Source organism: Rhinolophus sinicus, chromosome 2 (genome assembly GCF_057876585.1).
Source record: "Rhinolophus sinicus isolate RSI-liver-muscle chromosome 2, RSI-T2T, whole genome shotgun sequence".
NCBI lineage: Eukaryota > Metazoa > Chordata > Mammalia > Chiroptera > Rhinolophidae > Rhinolophus > Rhinolophus sinicus.
In genome coordinates this window covers 99,870,394-99,893,595 of record NC_142502.1, presented here as the reverse complement: position 1 = coordinate 99,893,595, position 23,202 = coordinate 99,870,394, and the positions used below count along the sequence as shown (strand labels likewise).

Below are 23,202 nucleotides of genomic sequence, written 5' to 3'. Positions count from 1 at the left end.
GGAAGATTCCCAGCTCCTAGCCTCCTCCCTGGGCCCGCCTGTCTTCCCGGAGCCGGGGCTCCAAGGCGCCTCTGTAATCTGCCGCTGCTCCTTAGTGCAGGGGCTAGATCAAGTCTCTAGAAAGGCGGGGGTAGGGTCGGAAGAGCGGGGGAAGGTGCCCAGGCACGGAGTCTGTGTTCCTTGTCCGGCCCAAGGACCAACTGAGGTTATTAGCTGAAGTTAATGCTGGATATGCTGCGCCTGCAGCGGGAGAGGTCCGCTGTGGGACGCAGGGCAAAACGCCCACCTCCTGGCTTCCGGGCTCTCCTCCGTCCTGGGATATCCTGCGTATCTGTAGCCGTGGGTGTGGGCTGGAATTTCACAGGCACAGGTGCGGAGCAGATTTCCACAACCCAAGGGTGGGGGCCGAATTTCTACCGCCACAGGTGTGGACCGCGATTCCAACCCGCGTCCCCACCGCCGCCGCAGGTGCGGCAAGTCTCCGCTCCGCTCCCTTCCTTCTTCCCCTGCTCGCCCAATTTTTCCCCACCTGCAAGAAATCCCTGCGCGAGTCTCTTCGCTGTTCTGCGTGATGAGCAGAGAGTCCTTTGATGGGTTATAAGCTTCCCGTTTCTGATAAGATCCGACGGAGAACTCAAAAAGTGCGCCCCGCTGCCGCCATTCCTATGACGTCCCAGCATATATTCTTAATGTCTGGATTGTTTTGTTCATTGTTATGTGTGTGATTCATCTGTGTAGTTGCGTGAAACAATAGTTCTTTCATTCTCATTGCTAAATATAATAAATTCCATTGTATGAATTTATTATAATTTATTCATCCATTGTATTGTTTAGGGTGTTTGGATGGTTTATGGCTTTTGATTGTACACTGAGAATTCTTGCACATTTGTTTGGTGGACTTAAGGACTTATTTTGGTGGGTCTATATCCAGAAGTGGAATGGCTGGGTCGTTGGTTATGAATATATTTATCTTTTGTAGAAACTGTCTTTTTAGAGTTGGACTGTGTGAATTAGGAGCCAAACAGGTTTGTTCACACATTGCATTTGATTAATATGTCTCTTAAGTTTCTTTTCATTGATCCACCTTTATTTCTTGCTTTTTTTGGGGGGGAAGGTTAACAGGACTTTATTGGGGAACAGTGTGTACTTCCAGGCCTTTTTTTTTTCTTTTTCCAAGTCAAGTTGTTGTCCTTTCAATCTTAGTTGTGGAGGTTGTTGAACAGCTTCAAGTTGTTGTCCTTTCAGTCTTAGTTATGGAAGGCACAGCTCAGCTCCAGGTCCAGTTGCCGTTTCTAGTTGCAGGGGGCACAGCCCACCATCCCTTGCGGGAGTCGAAACGGCAACCTTGTGGTTGAGAGGATGCACTCCAACCAACTGAGCCATCCGGGAGCTCAGCGGCAGCTCAGCTCAAGCTGCCGTGTTCAATTTTAGTTGTAGGGGGTGCGGCCCACCATCCCTTGCGGGCCTCAAGGAATTGAACTGGCAACCTTGTGGTTGAGAGCCCACTGGCCCATGTGGGAATTGAACCTGCAGCCTTCGGAGTTAGGAGCATGGAGCTCTAACCGCCTGAGCCATCAGGCCAGCCCTCTTGCAACTTTTTAGCGTGGTAAAGTATACATAAAATTTAGCACTTTAATCATTTCTAAGCACACAATTCAGTGGGAAAGTACATTTATAATGTTATGTAACCATCACCATTATCGGTTTCCAGAACTTTTTCATCATCCCAAACTGAAACTCTGTACCCATTAAATAATGACTCCCCAGTCTCTCCTTTCCCCATCCCTGGTAATATCTGTATTCTACTTTATGTCTCTGTGAAGTGGCCTACTCTATGTACCTCATTTAAGTGTCCTTTTGTGTCTGGCTTATTTCACCTAGCATAATGTTTTCAAGGTTCTTCTATATTGTGGCACGATCAGAACTTCACTCCTTTTTATGACTGAGTAATGTTCTATAGTATGGATAGACCACGTTTTGTTTATCCATTCATCTGTTGGTGGACATCTGGGTTGTTACCACCTTTTAGCTATCATAAGTAATGCAGCTATAAACATTGATGTATAATTATCTATTTGACTCTCTACTTTCAGTTCTTTTGAGTATATACCTAGAAGTGAAATTGCTGGACCATATGGTAATTTTATGTTAAACTTTTTGAGGAACTGCCAAACATTTTTCCACAGAGGCTTCACCGTTTTATATTCCCACTGACAATGCAAGAGTGTTCCAATTTCTCCACATGCTTGCCAACACTCGTTATTTTCCATTAAATTGTTTTTTTCTTTTCATAAAAGCCATCCTAATGGGTGTGAAGTGCTGTCTCAATGTGGTTTTGATTTGCATTTTCTGAATGTTGAGTGTCTTCTCATGTGCTTATTTGCCATTTGTATATTTTCTTTGGAGAAAAGTATTCCAAGCTCTTTGTCATCTTTTTTTTTTTTTTTTTTTTTTTAATACTTTTTGTTTTATTTCATTTGTCCTCTAGAATTTCCCATATTCTAGATTTTGGTGATTGTATCCTAGTAGTGTGATTTAAAATGGAGGGGGGTTGAGGGGTGGGAGAGAAGGGGAAGGGATTAGAAAGTACAAATTGGTAGTCACAAAATAGTCACAGGGATGTAAAATACAGTATGGGGAGTATAATCAATAATGTTGTATAGGTTATGTAGGGTGCTAGATGGGTGCTGGATTTACCAGGGGGATCACTTTATAGACTGATCAGATACCTGACCACTGTGCTATAAACCTGAAGCTGATGTAGAATAATATGGAATGTTAACTCTAATTAAATATATGTATATGGTCACAGGATGTAAAGTATACCCCAGGAAATATAGACAGTGGTATAGTAACAGCTATACGAGGTCGGACAATTAAGTTCGCAAACTCATCCTGGAAAAGTGCTACACACCTCATTGTTGAATATCACTGCAGTCACCTTCAAAGTACTCCCCTTGGGAAGCTATGCACTGATGCCAGCACCTCGTCCACCTGTCAAAGCAATTTTGGAGCTTTTTTTTCTGGAATGGCTTGCAGAGCTATTGTTGTATCACCCTTGATGTCCTGAATGTCATCAAAATGTCTTCCTTTCAATATTTCCTTTATCTTCGGGTAAAGAAAGAAGTCATTGGGGGCCAGATCAGGTGAGTAGGGAGGGAGTTCCAATACAGTTATTTGTTTCCTGGCTAAAAACTCCCTCACAGACAGTGCCTTGTGAGCTGGTGCATTGTCGTGATGCAAGAGCCATGAATTGTTGGTGAAAAGTTTAGGTCGTCTAACTTTTTCATGCAGCCTTTTCAGCACTTCCAAATAGTAAACTTGGTTAACTGTTTGTCCAGTTGGTACAAATTCATAATGAATAATCCTTCTGATATCAAAAAAGGTTAGCAACATCATTGCAACACGTTTGTGAACTTAATTGTCTGACCTCGTATACAACGCCAGAGGGGTAGTAGACTGGGAGGGGGGTTGTCACTTTGTGAGGCGTTTAAATGTCTTATCATTATGTTGTACCTGTAACCAATAAAAAAAAATTTTAAAAACCCAAACACATTCCTCTATCCATTGAATTACTTGTAGATTAATTAAATCTGAAAGCTTATTCAGTTCAAGTTCAATTTCTTTTTCTTTTTCTGACAGAATAGTTCACAGGTGACAGTATGTTTTTCCTATTGCGTCACATCAGGAGGCACATCATGTCATATAGTTTCCCTTTTAGAGATAGTAATACTGAGCAATGGGCTCAGGTGTAGTCAGCTTTATCTATCATTGCAAAGTTTCCCACCAACTTTTCATCTAAGTGTTTACTGAAGGTTTTGGCAGTCTTTGATTCCTGTTACCTAGAGCTGTTATTTTATTGAAGGATGCAAAATGTTGATTTTTTAAAATTTTGGCATTTATGGATAAAATATTTTTATAAAGAAGAAATTTCCCTCATTAACTGGTTGGTTACTCTGAAATAGAATTTGTACAGAAAAGTCAAGTTCAATGCTCCAACTTCCCTTTTACACAGCAGTTGTTAGAATGAGTAGGAGGAGGGAAGTTCCTATGCCAAAAGGAATGAGTTGGCTCACTAGGAACTTCTAAAATAACTGTTGAGTTTTCAAGTGTTCAAATGTTATGAATTTATGAATTATATATTTGAGGGACTCAGTTCATTGCAGTCACTGTTCTTTTTGATGTTTACATTTTCCCCATCTTTGTCCAGTGGCATCCTTAAGGCCGGCTTTTGTGTTTTTCATAAGAATCCATTCATCTTTGAAAGCTTCTTTGCTTTTTGGAATTATATAATATTTTAAGCTCATCGTATACATTTCCTGCCCCAGATCTGCGACCATCCATTTCTCCAGTGAGCCCATTCCTTTCACTGGTAGCAGAGGCAAATTGTATTTGGAGATCACAACTGGGTGTTAGGAAAGGCACCCATTTTTAACTTTTAGCTATTTCTTATTGTATCATTTCTGCATCTCTAATTAATATACTTGGGGTACTATTTTTTGAGTTAGAAAATTTATAAATTATTTTCTTCCTACTTTAAGAAGTGAGCATTTAACTCTTTGACCCTGTCCTCTGTCATTCTTCCCTTATCTTCTCAAAATAGTTATAAAATTATTTTTAGTTAAATAACAAGACATTATTATGCCTATGTAAATATTAGCCAATGCAGAATCATGTAGTATACGTGTAATATATCTTTTCTTATACAACTTTTTATTTTTCCTGGGATTTCTAATTGCCTTTCCCCCCCCACATTTTCTTTCAAATACACTGTTACATCAGAGTGTCACCCCCTCCCAACCCTATCCCCTCAAGAGACCTCCCTTCAGAGCTCTCTGTATCCCTCTTTCATCCTGGGTCAATTACGTTCCAGGTCAGCTGCAAAATTGTTGATTTGGGACTCTCTCTGCTCTGTTTCCTGGATTTCATGTTATTCTAGGACAGAGAGCCCTTGGAATGCTGTATTGGTCTTTTCTCAGCAATTGAAAATTTCCAAAGAAGCTTCCTATTTCCTGCCCTGGGGCAAGGGGTAATTTCCTGCCTGTGGTTTTCTTCTTGCTCATCCTGGTATCTCAGTATGTGCACTCCGATACCAGGTCTTACTTGTAAATACACAGGGCATAAAGGAGTAGGGGAATTTCTATGTCCACTTCCTTCCTTTTGTCTCATTTACAATGAAAATCATCTTCTATTGGTATGTACCTAAAACTGTTCTGACACTGTCAGCTGCTCAGCGGGGGAAATTTATATACTGCCAGAGAAAATTTACTTTGAACACACAAAGAACTTTCACATGCATAGAAAGAGAAACAGATCACACAAATGAGGGAAACGGATAGATTAAGGGCGCTCGAGTGTAAATGTGGTTACATTGATGTCACACAGAAGAAATTATTATATAAATTGTAAGTCTCAAAACTGTAAGTCAAGATACAGGAGGTGGAAGTTTGAAGTGTGCCTTTGCCAGTCGATATGCCCCAGTCACGTGCAGGATCTAAGAGCCAGTAAGAGTGGGCTGTCTTCCCACAAACCTATCATCAGGTGGGCCACTATGGTGAAGGCAGAATAGGATTTGTAATGACAGGGAGTCTGGGAAGAAATCCGTTTTGGAAACATGCCATATTAATGTTAGTTTGGGGGGACCAGGTTAGTTTGGGCCACCCAGTGGTTTCAGACCATGTTTGGGAATCTGAGCTGTTTGCCATCAGGGAAGTGTTTCTTGACTTGGAGCCTCTAAGCGAGGTTTTAGGACAGATTATGTTAATTAGTAAAAAGCTATTGTCCACCAACTTCAAATTGGACCTTCTGCTGTGTGATGCGGGGTCTGGGATTCTGCAAACTATCTTCATCCTTGGCGAACTGGGTCCCTTTTAGGCTTCGCCAGTAGTGATGCCATAAGGAGGGTGAAGGACAGGGAAGGGACCTGCTTTTTCCTGTTTTGCCTCCTGTCCTGACACTGTCACACGGGCAACAGCTCTTCACCTTGGCAGCGGCAATGAGTCCCAGGCCCCAGCTTTTTCTCCGCTTTTCCAGAACCAGCTCACAGATGTACCAGCCCCTTGAGGTTGCTCTCTGAGCTCCTGGGGCAGCAGTGCCAGCCAGGGAGCTCCCTCACTTCCCAGCTCCAGGTTCTAATAACTCCATCCTCCTCTCTTTGTTTCCACAGGCCCCAGGGGTGGTAGCTGCCTTTTGTGGTTACTATCTCTGACCTGTGTCCCCTTTTGCCCTGTGGTCCTTCAACAGTTGTTTAACCAACTCTATATTAAATTCTTTCATTGTGTTGGTTAAATTAGCTGGTGTGGCATGTGTTTTCCTGACTGGACCCTGACTGACATGTATGTCTCGATAGATATACAAATGGAATAGACAGTCAGGGAAATAGTTAAGACCCAAGTTATGATAGGAGAATCTTGGTCAATATATGAAAGGTATTAAAAATTATATCAACAAAATCAACATGGCTCCATAGAGACAGAAAGTAGATTAATGTTTGCCAGGGTTATGGAGATGGGGAAATGGGAGTGACTACTAATGGGAATGGGGATTCTTTGGGGGATGATGAGAATGTTCTGGAATCAGATAGCAGTGACGGTTGCACAAGTCTGTGAATAGACTACAATTCAGTGACTTGTACACTTTATAAGGGTACATTTTGTGGTCTATGAAATATATCTCAATTTTAAAAAAATAGAAAAAAGCTTCCAGAAAATTAATTTGTCTTCCAGGACATCCCTGACTGCCCCTCAGTATTTCAGTCTGTTCTTCACTGCGTTGTAATCTTCAAGGACTAGTCTTCCCAAGAAGAGGTAGGGTCCTTATCAGGAAAGAATGCTTTACTACCTGTGGCCTCAACTGGTAGTGGCATACTATAGAAGCAGTTTTGGCAGTGACATTATTTTGCCACTTGTTGAACAGGAGAAGATGGCTGGACCACTGGGTTGCCAATTGACGCAGGAAATTTCTCTGTGGGGGTGTTGTGTACATCTAAGCTTCTTATCCCTGGCATTTATGGCAACCCAGTGAGTTGTCAGGATTTTTTAGGATGATCCGATTCAGCAACGGTCAAATATAAGTTTTTTTGCAGGTGTTCTTTGGTTGGGGATTGTGGTGAGCCAGCCGCCACGAGTCGAACGGTTCCTGAAAAGGGGAGTGGCAATGAAAAAAGACACTCACACAAATGATGATGGCGATCGCGGACCCCAGTGATGCTGAAGCCACTAAGTTTATTCTGTCCCCAGAATTTATACATTCTGTGGACGTGCAGTTTAACAATCACAAAAATGCATTACCTCATTAACAGTAAATCTTTAACTTTAGAGCAGAAACTACAAAATCACTGAAACTACAAAAGATGATTATCTTATCAATTGCCCTGATAGGCATCAGCCTTCTGTGTCCGGGAACTGGCCGCTCCCACCACATTCCTGAGCAGCCTGCAAGCACCCTCCAGGTGCAGGCAGAGACAATTGCCTCAGGGGGAGGAAATAGGTTAAGCATAAACCGAGCCATTCTGTTAAGGCTCAGAGTTAGCTGTAACCATGGCTCCCCACAGGGGATATTGTGTATGGGACAGTATCAGTGAAGATCCCAGCAGGTGACACACCTCAGGAGCCCCACAGGTAGAAGTCATCACCACTGCTGGGGTTGAAGAGCCCAGGGGAGGAGATAGTGTTTTTAGAGCCCTGTAAAAGCTGGAGCCAAGTGGTCTATAGATCCTGTGCCTTCTTGCCTGCTTGACAGCCTTGCTTCACCAATCTTGCCCCCTCTCTTCCAAACTATACCTTTTTCGTCTTCTCTGGACCCTTCCCACCAGCAGTCTAATATGTTCTCATCTTTTCCTTGCCAACAAGCAAAAACCTTCCCACATCTTCCATCACTTTTCATTCACAACCAAAACTTCTCCAAATTCTCACACATGCTGCCTTCACTTTTCCATCTCTCATTTCCCATCTCCATTTTCTTTCCCCAATTCCTGGCTCAAATTATTTCTGGCACTAATTATTATTTCTTAAAAACTTAGTGAGATACAATTCACATACCATACGATTCATCCATTTAAAGTGTACAATTTAGTGGTTTTAGTATATTCACAGAGTTGTGCAACCATCACCACAATTTTGGAACATTTCATCACCCCAAGAAATCCCATACTCATTAGCAGTCATTCCCCATTTCTTCTCAACCATCCCAGCCCTACACAGCCATTAATCTGTTTTCTGTCTGCAGATTTGCCTATTCTGAACGTGTCATACGAATGGAAAATAACGATTGTGGTATTTTCTGACTGGCTTTGTCACTTAGCCCTGTATTTTCAAAGTTTATTCATATAGTGTATCAGTGCTTCATTTCTTTTTTTTTGCTGAATAATAATGCATTGTATGGATATGCCCCATTTTAGTTATTCATTCATCAGTTGATGGGCATTTGGGTTGTTTCCATTTTTTGGCCATTATAACTAATGCTGCTGTGAACATAAATGTACAGGTTTTGTGAGGACATGTTTTCGTTCCTCATGGATATATACCTAGGAGTGGAATTGCTAGGTTAACTCCACGTTTAACCTTTTTAAGAGCTGTTGGACTATTTTCCAAAGCAGCTGCATTATTTTACATTCCCACCAGCCGTGTATGAGGATTCCAATTTTTCCACATCTTTGTCAACACTTATTATTTGTCTTTTTTGTTGCAGCCATCCTGGTGGGTGTGAAGTGGTATCTCACTGAGGTTTTTGTTTTTATTTATTTTTTTTTTTAAGTGTGTTTCTTACAGGGTCTTCCTTTTTTTTTTTTTTTTAATTGGGGAAGGGGTACAGGACTTTATTCGGGAACAGTGTGTACTTCCAGGACGTTTTCCCAAGTCAAGTTGTTGTCCTTTCAGTCTTAGTTGTGGAGGGCACAGCTCAGCTCCAGGTCCAGTTGTTGTTTCTAGTTGCAGGGGGCGCTGCCCACCATCCCTTGCGGGAGTTGAACCGGCAACCTTGTGGTTGAGAGCCCGTGCTCCAACCAACTGAGCCATCCGGGAGGCAGCTCAGCTCAACGTGCCGTATTCAGTTTTAGTTGCAGGGGGCAGAGCCCACCATCCCTTGCGGGACTCGAGGAATTGAACTGGCAGCCTTGTGGTTGAGAGCCCACTGGCCCATGTGGGAATAGAACCTACAGCCTTCGGAGTTAGGAGCATGGAGCTCTGACCGCCTGAGCCACCGGGCCGACCCCCTCACTGAAGTTTTAATTTGCATTTCCCTAATGGCTAGTGATGTTGAACATTTTTTCATGTGCTTATTAATCTTTTGTATACCTTTCTTCAGAAACGTCTATTAAGATCCTTTGCTCATTTTAAAGTTGTGTTATTAGTCCTTGTTTTGAGTTGTAGTTGTTTATATGTTGTAGATACTAGTCCCTTATCAGCTATGTGATTTGCAATTTTTTCCACGCATTCTGTGGGTTGTCTTTTCACTTTCATAATGATGTCCTTTGAAGCCCAAAAGTTTTTCATTTTCACGATGTCCAATTTATCTTCTTTTTCTTTTGTTGCTGTTTTTGGTGTCATAGCTAGGAAAACTTTGCTTAATCTAAGATTATGAGGATCTATGCCTATGTTTTTTAAAAGAGTTTAATAGTTTTAGCTCTTACACTTAGGTCTATGATTTATTTTGAGTTAGTTTTTGTGTATGATGTAAGGAAAAGATTCAGTTTCATTCTTTTGCAAGTAGATATTCAGTTGTCGAATCCCATTAACTATTTTTATATAGTACTGGAAACATACAGAAGAATTTATGTGGTACCCTCTCATTTATTCTTGTGGGCACATTCTTTTAAAAATATTATGTTAGTTTTGTGAGGTTTTTGGAAATACCAAGGGAGTGCCAAGATAAACATGTGTGTTCAGTCTGTCATAGTTAATGTCTGGTTTTTTTCTTAAGGGATTTCAAAGCAAGCAGGGTTGGTGTGGAGTGTTTACAACATTTGTTCAATCTGCCAGGGTCCCCTGGAAGTGTCCACTTTCTTTTTTTTTTTTTTTACTATAATTTAGTAATCAATTTTATTTGCTAATTAAAATTAAGAAGCTTATCCTAATCCACTATTTGATTACAAAATAGAGCTGTTCATACAAGGAAGGCAAGATAAATACCTTGTTTTGCTTTATTTACAATTTTCAGGATAATGAGTTGGTTCCCTACTATCCTTCAATTAGATTTTTTAAATTGTTATTGAGTCATGTATTTAAATATATTTGATGGGTTTTAATAAATCGAATTTTTTTTTTTTAATTAGTTTCAGGTGCACAAGACAAAGCAAAACTTAGACGTTTATCATTTATATCCCTCACACTGTGTGAACCCCCCTCCCCCCATCCACTATCCCTCTGTACGTTCCCAAAACCTCTCACCTTCCCCTTATCCCCACCCCCCCGCCCCTCTAGCAACCCTCTGTTTTTCCTCCATGTTTCCAAAACTGTTTCTGATTAGTTCATTCACTTATTCTTTTCTTTAGATTCGCATATAAGTGAGATCATATGGTATTTGTCTTTCTCTTTCTGACTTATTTCACTTAACATAATGTTCTCTAGGTCCATCCATGTTGTTGCAAATGGTAAGATTTCTTTCTTCTTTATGGCTGCGTAATACTCCATTGTATAAGTGTCCACTTTCTTAACACTCATTTTTCCTGCTAGACTGAAGTGGCTCTCAGCCACCATTATCATTGCAATGTTTAACACTGTGTTGAGTAAATTAGAAATGAATGATGGAGAAAAGTCAGAAGAGGTGGTGGGAGTGAGGAAGATCAGAGAATGTCTTCCAACGGGAGGAGGAACACCATTTTCCCTGAGACTGAAACAAGATGTGGATGGGTTCAGATACAGATGAGGTGGTATAAATGGGAATGACAAACTTAGAAGTACCTCTCTCTCAATCCAGTCGCCAAGAAAGGAACACATGAGGGCAGTACATGGGGCATAAAGGACCGCCCAAGGCTTGCCTGGAGAGAGGTTTGCTAGACAGGCTTGGGTTCCTTCACAGAAGTGGTTTGGAAGTCCCAAGCTGGCTGCTCCCCTTTACTTTTCTCTTTCCTAAAATGTATGGATGTTGTAAACATGTCAAAAGACCTATTCAATTCTATAAGCCTGTTTTCTTTTCTGAATTTAACTAGTTCTCAACTTCTTTGTGAAGTTTTTGCTGACTACTAAAAGAGTTCAGAAAAGCAAAGAACAGTCTTTTAGAGTCAGTCAAAACTGGTTTCAAACCTTTATCTTTACCACCCACTGTGTGACCGTGGAAAAATTTCTTATTCTTTCTGAGCCTCGGTTTTCTCATCTGTGAAATGGGGACAATAACATTACCTATCCCAAGAGGTTGTCATTTAACTAAATGAGTTAATACACATGTAGCTTTTAAATTGATGCCTGGCACGATTGATGCTCACATCATCATCTCTCTGCTCCTTCAGCCTTCTTTCTTTTGATCGTATAAATGTGAATGTAGATGTCCATGTCTGGTTGAGTCTGATGAAGGTCAAAGACTGAATTTTTCTTCTTCTCTTTGCATAGGCCTTAGCAGCTGTGCCTTTAGCCATTGACAGTTTGGGATCAGAAACATTATGCTGTTGGCAATGATCTCTAGTTATTTTCAAGTGGTGTTAATTACAGTTTTATAAATTAAAGTCATCTTAATCATTTTCACAGTATTTTTTAAGTATCTGGAAATTAATAGTCATTTCTTTACTTAATAGACATACACAAAAGAATGGGCTGATGTTCTAAACCACAAAAGTAAGCATGTGGAAGAAGCTGTCAAAGAACTCATATCAATATTTGAGACTATTTATGAAGTTAAGTACAGTGGGAAAGCAGCAAAACATATACCAGGTAATTTCACTAGCTATAATGTTTGTATCAGAAGAGTTACAGGTATGTTCCCAAGTAGGCACCTTCTGCTTAGCAGGTACCAAAATTCCAGACTCCCAGAAAGAAAGCATAAAGCGCATCATTTGCATAAACTGTTTAGGCACAGTGAGCCCTTTTTATCAGTTAGAGAATGGTGGGAACCTTCTGAAATCCAAGTTCCCAGATGCCAACCAAGGACCAACCTCTCCGTGGATGGGACTCTGTGGTCTGCTATGTTCTCTCTCTCTTTCTCTCTCTGTCTCTTTGCACAGCATTATAAAATGTCTGGAGATATTTTCAGTTGTCACACGGCATGAGGAGGTGTTACTGTCATCTACTGGGCAGATAATAGGGATGCTGCTGAATATCCTAAATGCCCAGGACAGCCCCCAAAACCAAGAATGTCAATGGTGCTGAGGATGAGACACTCTGAGCTTAAGCAAGCATCCACAGCATGTCTTCTTTCCTTAGAGTTTTTCCATTTAAATTAGTTTTTGTCAGAAGGGTCAAAAACACAAAAATATCAGCTCATTAAGTTAGAAAACTCAAAAAGTAAACAGATATTTTAGAAAGATGATATGTAAGACCCTCCTCAAATGTATCCTAATTCTAGATACTAAGAGAGTATAAAGAGTATATTTCTTAGTAGAATGACAATCTATTGAGATGGGTGATTTAAATTGAATTCAAGAATGACTGGGTGGTGAGTACACAATGCAGTATACAGATGGATGTATTATAGAAATGTACACTCGAAATCTATGTAATTTTACTAATCAATGTCACCCCAATAAATTTTTTAATTAAAGTTTGTTGGGTTGAAAATTGTTAATAAAGTTACATAGGTTTCAGGTGTACAATTCTGTAGTATATCACCATATATCACATTGTGTGTTCACCACCCAAAAAATCTGAAAACATTTATCCATAAAGATGTATGTGCTTTGATGTTCACTGCAGCTTTATTTACGGTGGCCAAGACATGGGAACAACCAGTGTCCTTCACCCCAATAAATTAAATTTAACAAAGAATCATTCTCCAGGAATAAATTGCAAAAATTTAAATTAAATACTTTTCAAGGAGAGGGTTGGTAGATGAGGGTAAATGGGATCAAATACATGGTCATGGAAGGAGAACTGACTCTGAGTGGTGAACACACAATGTGATATATAGATGATGTATTACAGAATTGTACCCTTGAAACCTATGTAACTTTACTAACCATTGTCACCCCAATAAACTTCAATTTAAAAAAATATACTTTTTAAGAGAGGTTTTCTAAGAAGGTTTGGCCATATAGAATAAGCCAGACGTTCAAGATTAAATATCATATATATATGACATATATATGTATATATATATGTGTGTGTACATATATGTACGTGTGTGTGTGTGTGTGTGTGTGTGTGTGTATATATATATATATATATATATATATATATATATATATTTATTTATTTATTTATCTATAGAACCGAGGAAACATGTTGCTTTTGGAAGTGAAGCAGAGGAGGGTGAAAGCCATGATGAAGAGACTAATATTGTGACTGCGGTTGCTGTTAATGACAAAGAAGATGAATTTAAAAAGGTATTTATTGTGAAACAACCTCATTGAATTTCACAGAATTATGACTCATAGGATTGTAGATAATCCCAAATGGTGCTTTATTCAGGCAATTCTGCAACCAACCTGTGGGGATTTGTAACTAATTTGGAATTATAACGGAATTCAGAAAATACAATTTTCAGTTCTGCACTGTAGAATCTGACAGGATAGCATTCCTTACAGTTTTCCCCGACATCATCAACTTTTAATGTGATCTGTCCACTGCGTTTGTATAGTTCTCTCCCGCTGTTGTGATTGACCATGCTTTATTATATAGTACTTCTGGGATTGTGCTGCCAATCTGTTTGACTGAGAGTGGAGAATGTTTTTCTCAGTTATTGTGTTTAATAGAGTTACCATATTGCAAGCCCAGATTTTGATAAACTTGGGGCTCAGGGATCTGCAGTTTTAACTAGCGCCATGGATAGCCTGTGGACTCTCCTCCCGGAGAGACCCTGGGTAGGCAGATTTTCACATTGCGTTCAGATGTGTTCAGAATGAAGGTTGAGAAGGAGGCACAGGGTTTCCTGCTCCTTCTTAGGCCTCACCCTTCTGGTTATGCATCAACCCTGAATGCCACTCCCACATTTGTACTAATTCTTACTTTCTCCTGCTCCTGTCAGTTTTCTTTTAATTCATGATAGTCATCTTCTTATCATTCTTTCTCTATTTTACATTCTTTTACACTGTTTCTTTTTTAACACACATTCTAATACATACAGTTTTGGAAATAAACGGCACAGTTTTGTTCCACTTTCACCTTCTTTCTCAAGGATAAGAACACCAATGGATTGGGACACACTTTTCTGCTGAGTGTAGCCATGGATTTCTTCTCAGTACCATGTACCAGGCAGCCATTATCAGTGCGCAGCAGTCTGCTGGAGAGAAGTGTACTCCCAGCTTAGCAGTCCTCCTCCCGTTGCACTGCCTTTGACACTGGCTGGAATCCTTAGAGCAAGACTGAGTGCCCTCAGAGCCTCTTGGATTGGGGGAATCACTTGGAGCTGCCTCAGTGCCGTCACCTCCTAAATAGCCTCTGCCTCTCAAATCCACATTGCTTTCAGAATGGTCTATCTAACATAAATATTTGATTAGCCCACGCCGGTGCTTTAGCCTGATCATCTACCGTCCCTGACCTACTAGTCTCCTTTGCTCACACCTGACCTCCCTTCTGACCCAACTCACCCTGCCGGTCTCAGAGGGGCAGGGTGCAGAATGGAAAGAAATAGTATGGGCAGAGACAGGCCCTGGATGTGTGACTCACTGTGCAAGCCAGACGTGGTGCCCTGCCCCCTGCCCATGCTCCATACTTGTCCTGCACTCTCAACCAGTAAACTTGCTACTTCTCTGCAGGGGAAGAGGGGCTTGGAGAGAGGGGCAAACCATGGTCCAAAGATGGTGGAAGTTTCATCCCATATAGTTTGGTATTTTACATTTTAAAATACATTTATCTACCAAGCTGAGCATTTTGTGGATGGGACTAAATATCCTCTTATGCCCGCACCCCTAAGCCTTGAGAAGTGCATCCCACTTAATAAGTGCTTCAGTTTTGTTGAGTGAATTAGTGAGTACTGAGCAAGCTACTCTTACTTTGAATAAACTGTTCTTGAATTTTGGCTTTTCAGTCGGTCCTTAAGGTTTGCTAGGGTGTTTATGAAAGCAAACTTTTCACGTATTGTTTTGAAAAATAAACAAGTAATTTAGGATTGAACTTATTTCTACAATATAAATGAACTTGTGTAGTTCATTATTTTTCATCTTTCACATGACTCTTCAAATATTGTATTTTTGCTTTGGGGAGTGTTAGAGTTTTTATTTTTTGTCCCAGTTCTAATATGATTTCTTATTACAGGAATGTAAAGAGGTCTATGCTTTCTTCACTCATCAATTACTAGACAGTCTTCAAAAAGCTACACGGTTATCTCTGGACACAATGAAAAGAAGAATATTTGTTGCAAGGCAAGTTGAAAATATGCTAAATATATCTGATGATGCTGTCATCACATGCTAATATTATAATAGCACCTCTCTTTATAAATTTATTAATTTAAAAAAAATTATAAGATTTAAAATATAGCATTGAAGAAAAGGCTGCATGAAAACATAGGGTAATAAATACTACAAGAATAGTGAGTGAGCAAATGAACAACCAAGTTCCTAGCAACCAGGCCAAGACAAAGAACACTGAACATGACCATCCCCCTTACTGGTCTTTTCTCTGCTCACCCAAAGGCAACTTCTATCCTGAACTTGATGTTCGTCATTGTCTAGGTTTTCCTTACGGTTTAACACATATTTGTATCCCTCATCAATATATCATTTAATTTTGCCTGTTTTGGACTATGTTCACTGTTACGTTTTTGAGATTCATCTATGTTGATATAACTTATTTTCACATCTATATAGTTGGAGCATACATAATCTATTTATGTCTTCTACTGGTGATGATCATTTTGGTTGTTTCCAGTTGGGCTATTGTAAATAGAGCCTCTATGACCATTCTTATACCTGTTTCTTGCTCCACCTGCTAAGAGCGGAATGGCTGGGCCCTGGGGTATATGTATGCCTCACTTTACCAGGGAAGGCCTAGCATGAGAGTCTCCTTCTTTGCACACTGTTGGTATTGTTCAATTCAAAAAATGTTCCCAGCCTTGGGGTGTGTGCAGTGGCATCTCATTGGGATTTAAGTTACTGGTTACTGATGAGGTTGAACATGTTTTATTTTTAGGAGCCATTTGTGCTTCTTTCTCTTCCTTAAAATGTGTATTTTCCTTTCCTCTCCTCTCTTTTCCTCCCCTCCCCTTTTTTCCCCTCCTTCTTCCTCCTCCTCTTTCTTCTTCCTCTCTCTCTCTCCCCCACCCTCCTCTTTTCCTGTCTTTCGATTGGATTGGATTTATTCATAGATGTTCTTAGTGTATTACTTTGTTGATGATAATATAGCAAATACCTATCCTTTAAAACATTTTTTATCAGTCTTTGTCTTAGTAATTTGTGATTTTTATGTTTTTTAAAATCACTCTTTCCCTACTTCATAGTATGTTCTAAACGTTTCATCTTTTACATTTAGTGATTTAATCCATGTGGTATTGATTTTTGTATTTAGTGAGAGGCAGGAAACCAGTATATTCTTTTCCATATGGTTAATTACCAAGCAAAAGTTTTTGAAAATTAATTTTTCTTTTGGGAAGGTTATTTAAATTACATTGAATCTATAGATAAATTTGGAGAGAATTAACATCCTTCCAGTACTGAATCTTCCATCAGGAATTATGGATTACTAGAGTCTTGGATTTTTTTGGTCTTCTTTAATATTTCTATTAAGTTCTATAATTCTCTGTGTAAAAGTCTTGCACATTTTTGTTAGATTTATTCCTTGGCTATTCATTGCTGAATTTTAATTTAATTACACTGTTAAAATTTCCCTTGTGATTGTAAACTTGTCAAATTTTCCTTCTATTTTGGTCAGTTCTTGTTTTATGTATTTTAAGGCTATGCTGTTGGATACATACTGGGTCTTAGTAGTTAGATCTGCTTAGAGCGCTGTTCCTTTTATTTTTATTTGGTGAACCTCTCCATCCGTATTAGTCCTGATTCCTCATATTCTTTTTTAGTCTAGTATGTATTTTACTTCCCCAGCTTTTTTTGTATATCTTTTTTTATCCTTTCATTTAAATCTTACTGTGCAGTTTTTGTTTTATCTCTTAAAAGCATCGTATACCTGATTATTTTTATTCAATTTAAATATCTCTGCCTTTTTAAATAGACTCAGTCTGTTTTCATTTACCATGACTTTTTGATACAATTACTTTTACTTTATGACATTTTATTTTGTGTTTTCTTCTTACTATCCTTTTTCTTTGGTTCATTTCATTATCTCTGTTATCTTTGGGATGGATAATTTTCCCTTTTTATTGTCTTTCCTATATTTCAGTTCTTTAAGCAATTACCCTTAAATTTAGAATACACATATTTAGCTCCAGCTTTAAAAAGTACTGTCTATGGTTGATGAGAAGTTTGTAATAAGTCTAACTGAATATTGTTTTTTTCCTTTATAAAATATTTTTTTATTTATTAAATTTATTGGGGTGACAATGGTTAGTAAAATTGCATAGGTTTCAAGTGTACATTTCTATAATATGTCATCTGTATATTGCATTCTGTGTTCACTACCCAGAGTTAGTTTTCCTTCCATCACCATATATTGGGAAAAAGGGGATCAAATATATGGTGATGGATTGTTTTTTATCCTTGATGTTCTGCAGTTTTCTTTCGCTGTGTGTAGTTATTATTTAATCCTGTTTTGTTTGTAGAGTGACTTTCTATCTGAGGGTCTATAGTGTTTCTTAATCCTGGAAAATCCTCAGCAATTTCCTCTTCAGTTGTTGCTTCTGGGACATTCCCTTCATTTTGTTCTTATGGAATTCCTAGTAGTTGAATGTGGGATGGATTAACCATATAATTTATTGGCCCGACTAGGACCCTCTTTTGAGTGGAGAGGCACTATTCAGATGAGTGTCAGGACAGACTGAACGCGGAACTGTCCTGGGAAGCCTGGACGTGCGGTCATCTCAAATGTTGAGGCTTCCCTCCCTAACTCCTAACTCCTAACTCCCTGTCATATATTTTGTCTTTTTGCATTTCTGGGCTACATTATGGGTAAGCATCTCTGTATCTAGTCTAAAGATGATCTCATCTATTGCATCTTAAATATTTCAGTTAATATTTTTTCTTATTCTCCAGATACTGTATCATTTCTACCTTTTTAGTTGAGCTATTCTTTATTATTATTTTTAAAATATACCTTCATTTATCTTTTTGAACATTCTCAATATACTTGTTTTAGAATTTTTCATACTTCTATACATTGAATTCTATCTGGAGTGAGGTTCTGTTTTCAATTTTTTATTTTTTCAGTTCTCTTTCTTACTGCTAAACATAGTTGTGCTCATTGGGATTTTACTTTGAAGGCCCTCTTTGAGCAGGACATTTTGTTTTTGTGTGTTTCTCTCTCTCCTTCCCTCTCTCCCTAACGAGGAGTTTCACTTTTGACTTCACATGACCTTTGGAATCTTGAATACAGAACCATGTTTCATTGGTTCACGTTTACTGCCGCCTGAAGAGATCCTGGGCTATGGCAGATTCCGCTGGCGAGCACACAGGTGGCCCTGCTTAGTCGCTTACTAGGGATGCTGTGGATTTGCTTCTGTCACCCCAGGCTCACAACTTCTGGAAAAGCTCTAGTTTAGGCAATGGGTTGACAGACTTAATTTTGTTGTTATTTTGCCTCTCTTTACAAGTGGGGGGACTTCACTTTTGTTTCTGGCTTCAGTTAGCAAGCTTGGCTGAGGTCCCATCTCACACGGAATGCTTTCAGTCCCCTATAGACCACGAGAGCCAACCTCCCACTGTCACTGCCTGTTTCCTGACTAGACCCTGGCCGAGCTGTTTGTGTGTTTCTGATCCATTTCTGATTGACGTTTATCTTGTATTTGCGCATTCTCACATCCTTTATATTCTATTCATGATTTGATGTATTTGGCCCAAAGAGGCATTTTTGAAGCCTGAACTTGCTATGCCATATTGATTACAAATCCTGCAGTACTTAAGTAATTTTTGAAGAGGTATGCATGAGTATAATACTTCAGAATCCTCCCTGCCCCAAATGTCTTTCTCTTCCCCTCACACATGAATACTAGTTTGGTCAGTTTGAATCATCATCTCTTTCTTTCACACTCTACAAATACTGCTTCATTGCCTTCTTTTGTTTACATTTCAGATGCGAGTTCTGCTGCTAATTTGATTTTCTTTTCTAAATAACAACTTGTTGTTTGATGCTTGCAGGATTTCCCATCTTATTCTTGCAATTCACAAATTATATGTTTAGATGTAGGCCATTTTCTCCCATTAATCTGTTGGGCACACAGAGAAACTTTACAAGATGATAAAACCAATTTATTCTTAAGATTAACGCTGTGCTTTAATTTTTATATGTTGGATTTACATGCTGGATCTAGATAATAAAGCCTCTCTGAGCTGAGTGACCCTCTGTAGGTTACTTAACCTCTCCCTGCCTTGGTTTCCTCGTCTATCAAATGGATATAATCACAGGATCTGCCTCACAGAGTTAGTATGAGCATGAAATGTGTTGATTCATGGACAGTATTTGGAAAAGTGCCTGGCAAACATTACTTATCTTTATCCTTTCTCTTACCATTTCTTTAAGTAATTTCTCTTTGTATTTTGCTTCTGAACTTTTGGAGAATTCCTTAAGCTAATCCTCTAGTTTGTCAAATAATTTACTGAATAATCTAGTGTACTATTCACTTCCTGTTTTATTTCGGCTGTTTGTTCATACTTTACAAAACTCGTTCTCAGATTGTACCTTTTTTAATAGCCTATACTTGTTTCATTGAGGCAGCTTGAATGTCACAGCGAGACTATGAATTAGAAAGGTTTTTTTCCTATGTTTACATACTTTTAGTTCAAAGAGTTACTTGTAATAATATGTTTATCTGGGAACCACTGGTCCTGAGTGTTAAAGTTGGGTCTCCACTTTGAACTGCGGAGGCTTTAGGTTTCTTGCGATCTTGCCTCTCCCCATTTCCTCTGTTTGTGTTTGTAAATGGAAGTGTAGTTTTCAGTAATGATAGCTTTTCTGGCTATGGAAAGTTTACATTTATGATAATTTTATCTGGGATGAGGCCAGAGGTCAAGGCAGAGGGAGATAAGCAAACTAATTTGCAGCTTTGATATGTGTCCTTCATTGCTTGCACTCATATGTCTATACGTCTTTACTTCTATCTGAGCATGAGTGAGATTGTTTAAAAAGGCAGTTTTGGGAAGGCTTTGACCAACAACCCCCTGTTTAATCTTTCAAAAAAGTATATATAAAAAAGTACATGAAAGTATATGCTTTTGTTGATGATCTCGTGCAGCATCTGTTATGGGGCTGGGAAAAAGGAGTGCTTTTAGTAAACCTTATTAAATGTTTATTACTGAGAGGACATTAAAATACTAGAAAATGTATATGAGACTCATATTTTACTTCTAAGAATATTAAATTGCTATGTTTTCTTAGGTCTCTGAAATTTATGGTTCCATTATAAATAACATTCTCTTCATGTAATTCAGTAGTTTGAAAATGGTCTTTATTTTTAGGATTGAGTGTTATGGCATAGCAAGAGATTTATGAAACCATAGGTTAAAGTTTATCAGCTAAATGTCCATCTTATTACAGCCTATATGGACGAAAGTGGTCAGAAGATGTTATTTCCTTTATAAAAACTGAAGTACATCTTGCGATTCCTAACGTGGTAAGTATTATTGAATAGTCAAGTTAATGCAATGATATTTTGGGAATGTATTTGAGAAGTGTAGCATTAGTACTGAACTTTCATTTGTGGTAACCTCTCAGTCCTATGTATTTTTTGACTTCACCTCAGTATTTAACAAAAATCAAAATGTTACTTATATCAATTATAAAAAGATTGCACTGCATAGCTCATGGTACACTGAGGTTGGTGTAGCAGTTTAGCATTTGTTCAGCCATCAATTAGCAATGATTCCAAAAACATTGCTTTTTCTTACTTCAAACATTAAATTACCTAAATAAGACCATCTCAGAAGTCCAAATCCCTACCTCAAGCATATGACTGTGAGGCAACCCACTAACAATGGCGGAATAGAAAGAAAGAGAGAGACTATGCCCTGAGCATCATGGATCTCTTGTGCTTTCTCATGGAACTTATCTCTACCACCATGCCAGCTGCTCATTGGCATCTGGAACCCTGAGGCACACAGGATGACTTGAGGTGCATTCTTTCAGGGGCTAACGGATATGATCAGGAAGGGGCAATCTGTGACTTACCTAACACCACATATACATGGTCTGGCCTCCCGAAGGACACCTTGTTTGCTTATTTGGCACATTTCAAAGAATTGAGATCAGAATCTTGGCAGTATAGTCTCTTCAGTTATTTTGCTTCATGGACATCAATCATATAGTCCACAATTTTGGGCTGCATCTAGCCACTGTCACATGGAAAGGATGACAAGTACTATGTTTGACCTTTTTTTTCCTGCAGGAATTGATAGAATAGGAAAACTTCAGGATAGAGAAAGTCTGCATGCAGTTTGCACTTCACTCACATCCCTCTTCTCAAATACAACCTTTTCCTTGGCCAGCTGAGGCTTTCCCCACTCAGTGTGGAAAGGGGATGGTGAGACTCAGAGGGATAGATTGTATTTGCCAGCTGTAACAGGAACTTGTTCCTTCTTTCCACAGGTAATGGTTCCTAGTTTAGATGACATTCAGCAAGCCATTAACCGTATGATCCAGTTAACCCTGGAGGTCAGCAGAGGAGTGGCTCACTGGGGGCAACAACAGACCCGTCCCATCAAGACTGTTGTTACAAGTCCATCCCGTACCACTGCTGACCTGGCCGTTTCAAGCACAGGAAAACAGTTTAAGAAGGAAGAGAGTAAGAATGTTAAATCTCAGACCAATAGAATCTTAGAATTATAACAATTAGTAAATGCTCTTTCTGATTTTTTCTGGGTATGACAGCATATAATTTTTAAAAGTAATTTTTTATGTTTCTTAAATTTTGCATTAAGAAAACTGGTGTTCAAATGGTGCCATGAAGGTGATTTAGGTAAACACTATGCCTACTACATCCCGGGATCACACCAAAATTATAAACAAATTATAGAAGAATCAACCTCAAGAATCATCTGAAAACGAACTGAACAGAACCCCTGTAACTAAGTATATAAAGAAGAGGCTGCATTGAGACTGGTACAAGGAGTGGAGACGCAAAACGTGCTGACCCCAAATCCACAGATAGTGGTTGAATACTGGGAGGGACCCTTCAGTGACACAGGTCCCCCTGGAAGAAGGACAAGTCCAGCCCCGCACCAGGCTTCCCAGCCCAGGGGGCCTGAACCAGGAAGAGGAGTTCCCAAATCTGGCAATGAAAATCAGCAAGAATTGTCTGCCTGTCCTGGTGAGACAGAAGGTGGCTGGTAAACCCAGATGCCCTCTTAAAGGGCCCACACACAGATTTACTCACTTGCAAGCACTCACCTGGTCACCAGTGGAGGGGCAGCAATTCAAGAGACGCCAGAGACACATAGGGAAATACCGAGTTGTGCGGTTTGAGGCCAGGGCTTGGGGGACAGCTGCCGTTCTCCCTGTGAGAAACGCTCCTCACCTAGGTAGGGCATCATTTTTTCTGTGTTGAACCATCCCCAAAGGGCCAAATCTGAAACCACGTTGGTCTGGTAAAATCCATGCATGTGCCCACCTTGGTGACACCCTGGTTCCCCACCCCGCACAACTAGTACTGCATCGCCTGGGGCATTCTCAGCTACTGAGCGGCCAGCCCCACCCAGCAAGCAGTGGAGGACTTTTACAGCAGTGGAAGGCCTGTGGCTTCTCCAGAGAACTTTTGGTGGTGGGCAGTGAACCACACCTTATACCCCTAACTCACTTGGACAGCTCTCAGGGATCTGTGAGCCCTAGGTGAGCAGTGGCTGGCTGCGGTGTTCTGAAGGCATTTTTGTGAAGTGGTCATGGACCCAGCACTGGTGCAAGAACTGAAACTGCATTAATGGTGTAAAAACCATTGCACACACCCCATAGCTCCCTGGAACCCTGCTCTGACCATCTAGAGCTGCATTGCTGATGGCTCTCTTGGTACCTGGGTGACCAGCCC

General features: G+C 39.7%; 1 protein-coding gene across 1 annotated transcript in view; it reads left to right on the top strand.

The window, feature by feature from the left end:
• The window catches only part of DNAH8 (dynein axonemal heavy chain 8), a 369,939-nt gene that overhangs the window by 99,582 nt on the left and 247,155 nt on the right, over window positions 1–23,202 (top strand). Inside the window, exons 22-26 of the mRNA XM_088795770.1 lie at window positions 11,726–11,861; window positions 13,353–13,468; window positions 15,339–15,445; window positions 20,724–20,799; window positions 21,771–21,966. Of these exons, the coding sequence (XP_088651896.1) occupies window positions 11,726–11,861; window positions 13,353–13,468; window positions 15,339–15,445; window positions 20,724–20,799; window positions 21,771–21,966 (631 nt within the window). The remainder of the gene's footprint in view (window positions 1–11,725; window positions 11,862–13,352; window positions 13,469–15,338; window positions 15,446–20,723; window positions 20,800–21,770; window positions 21,967–23,202) is intronic.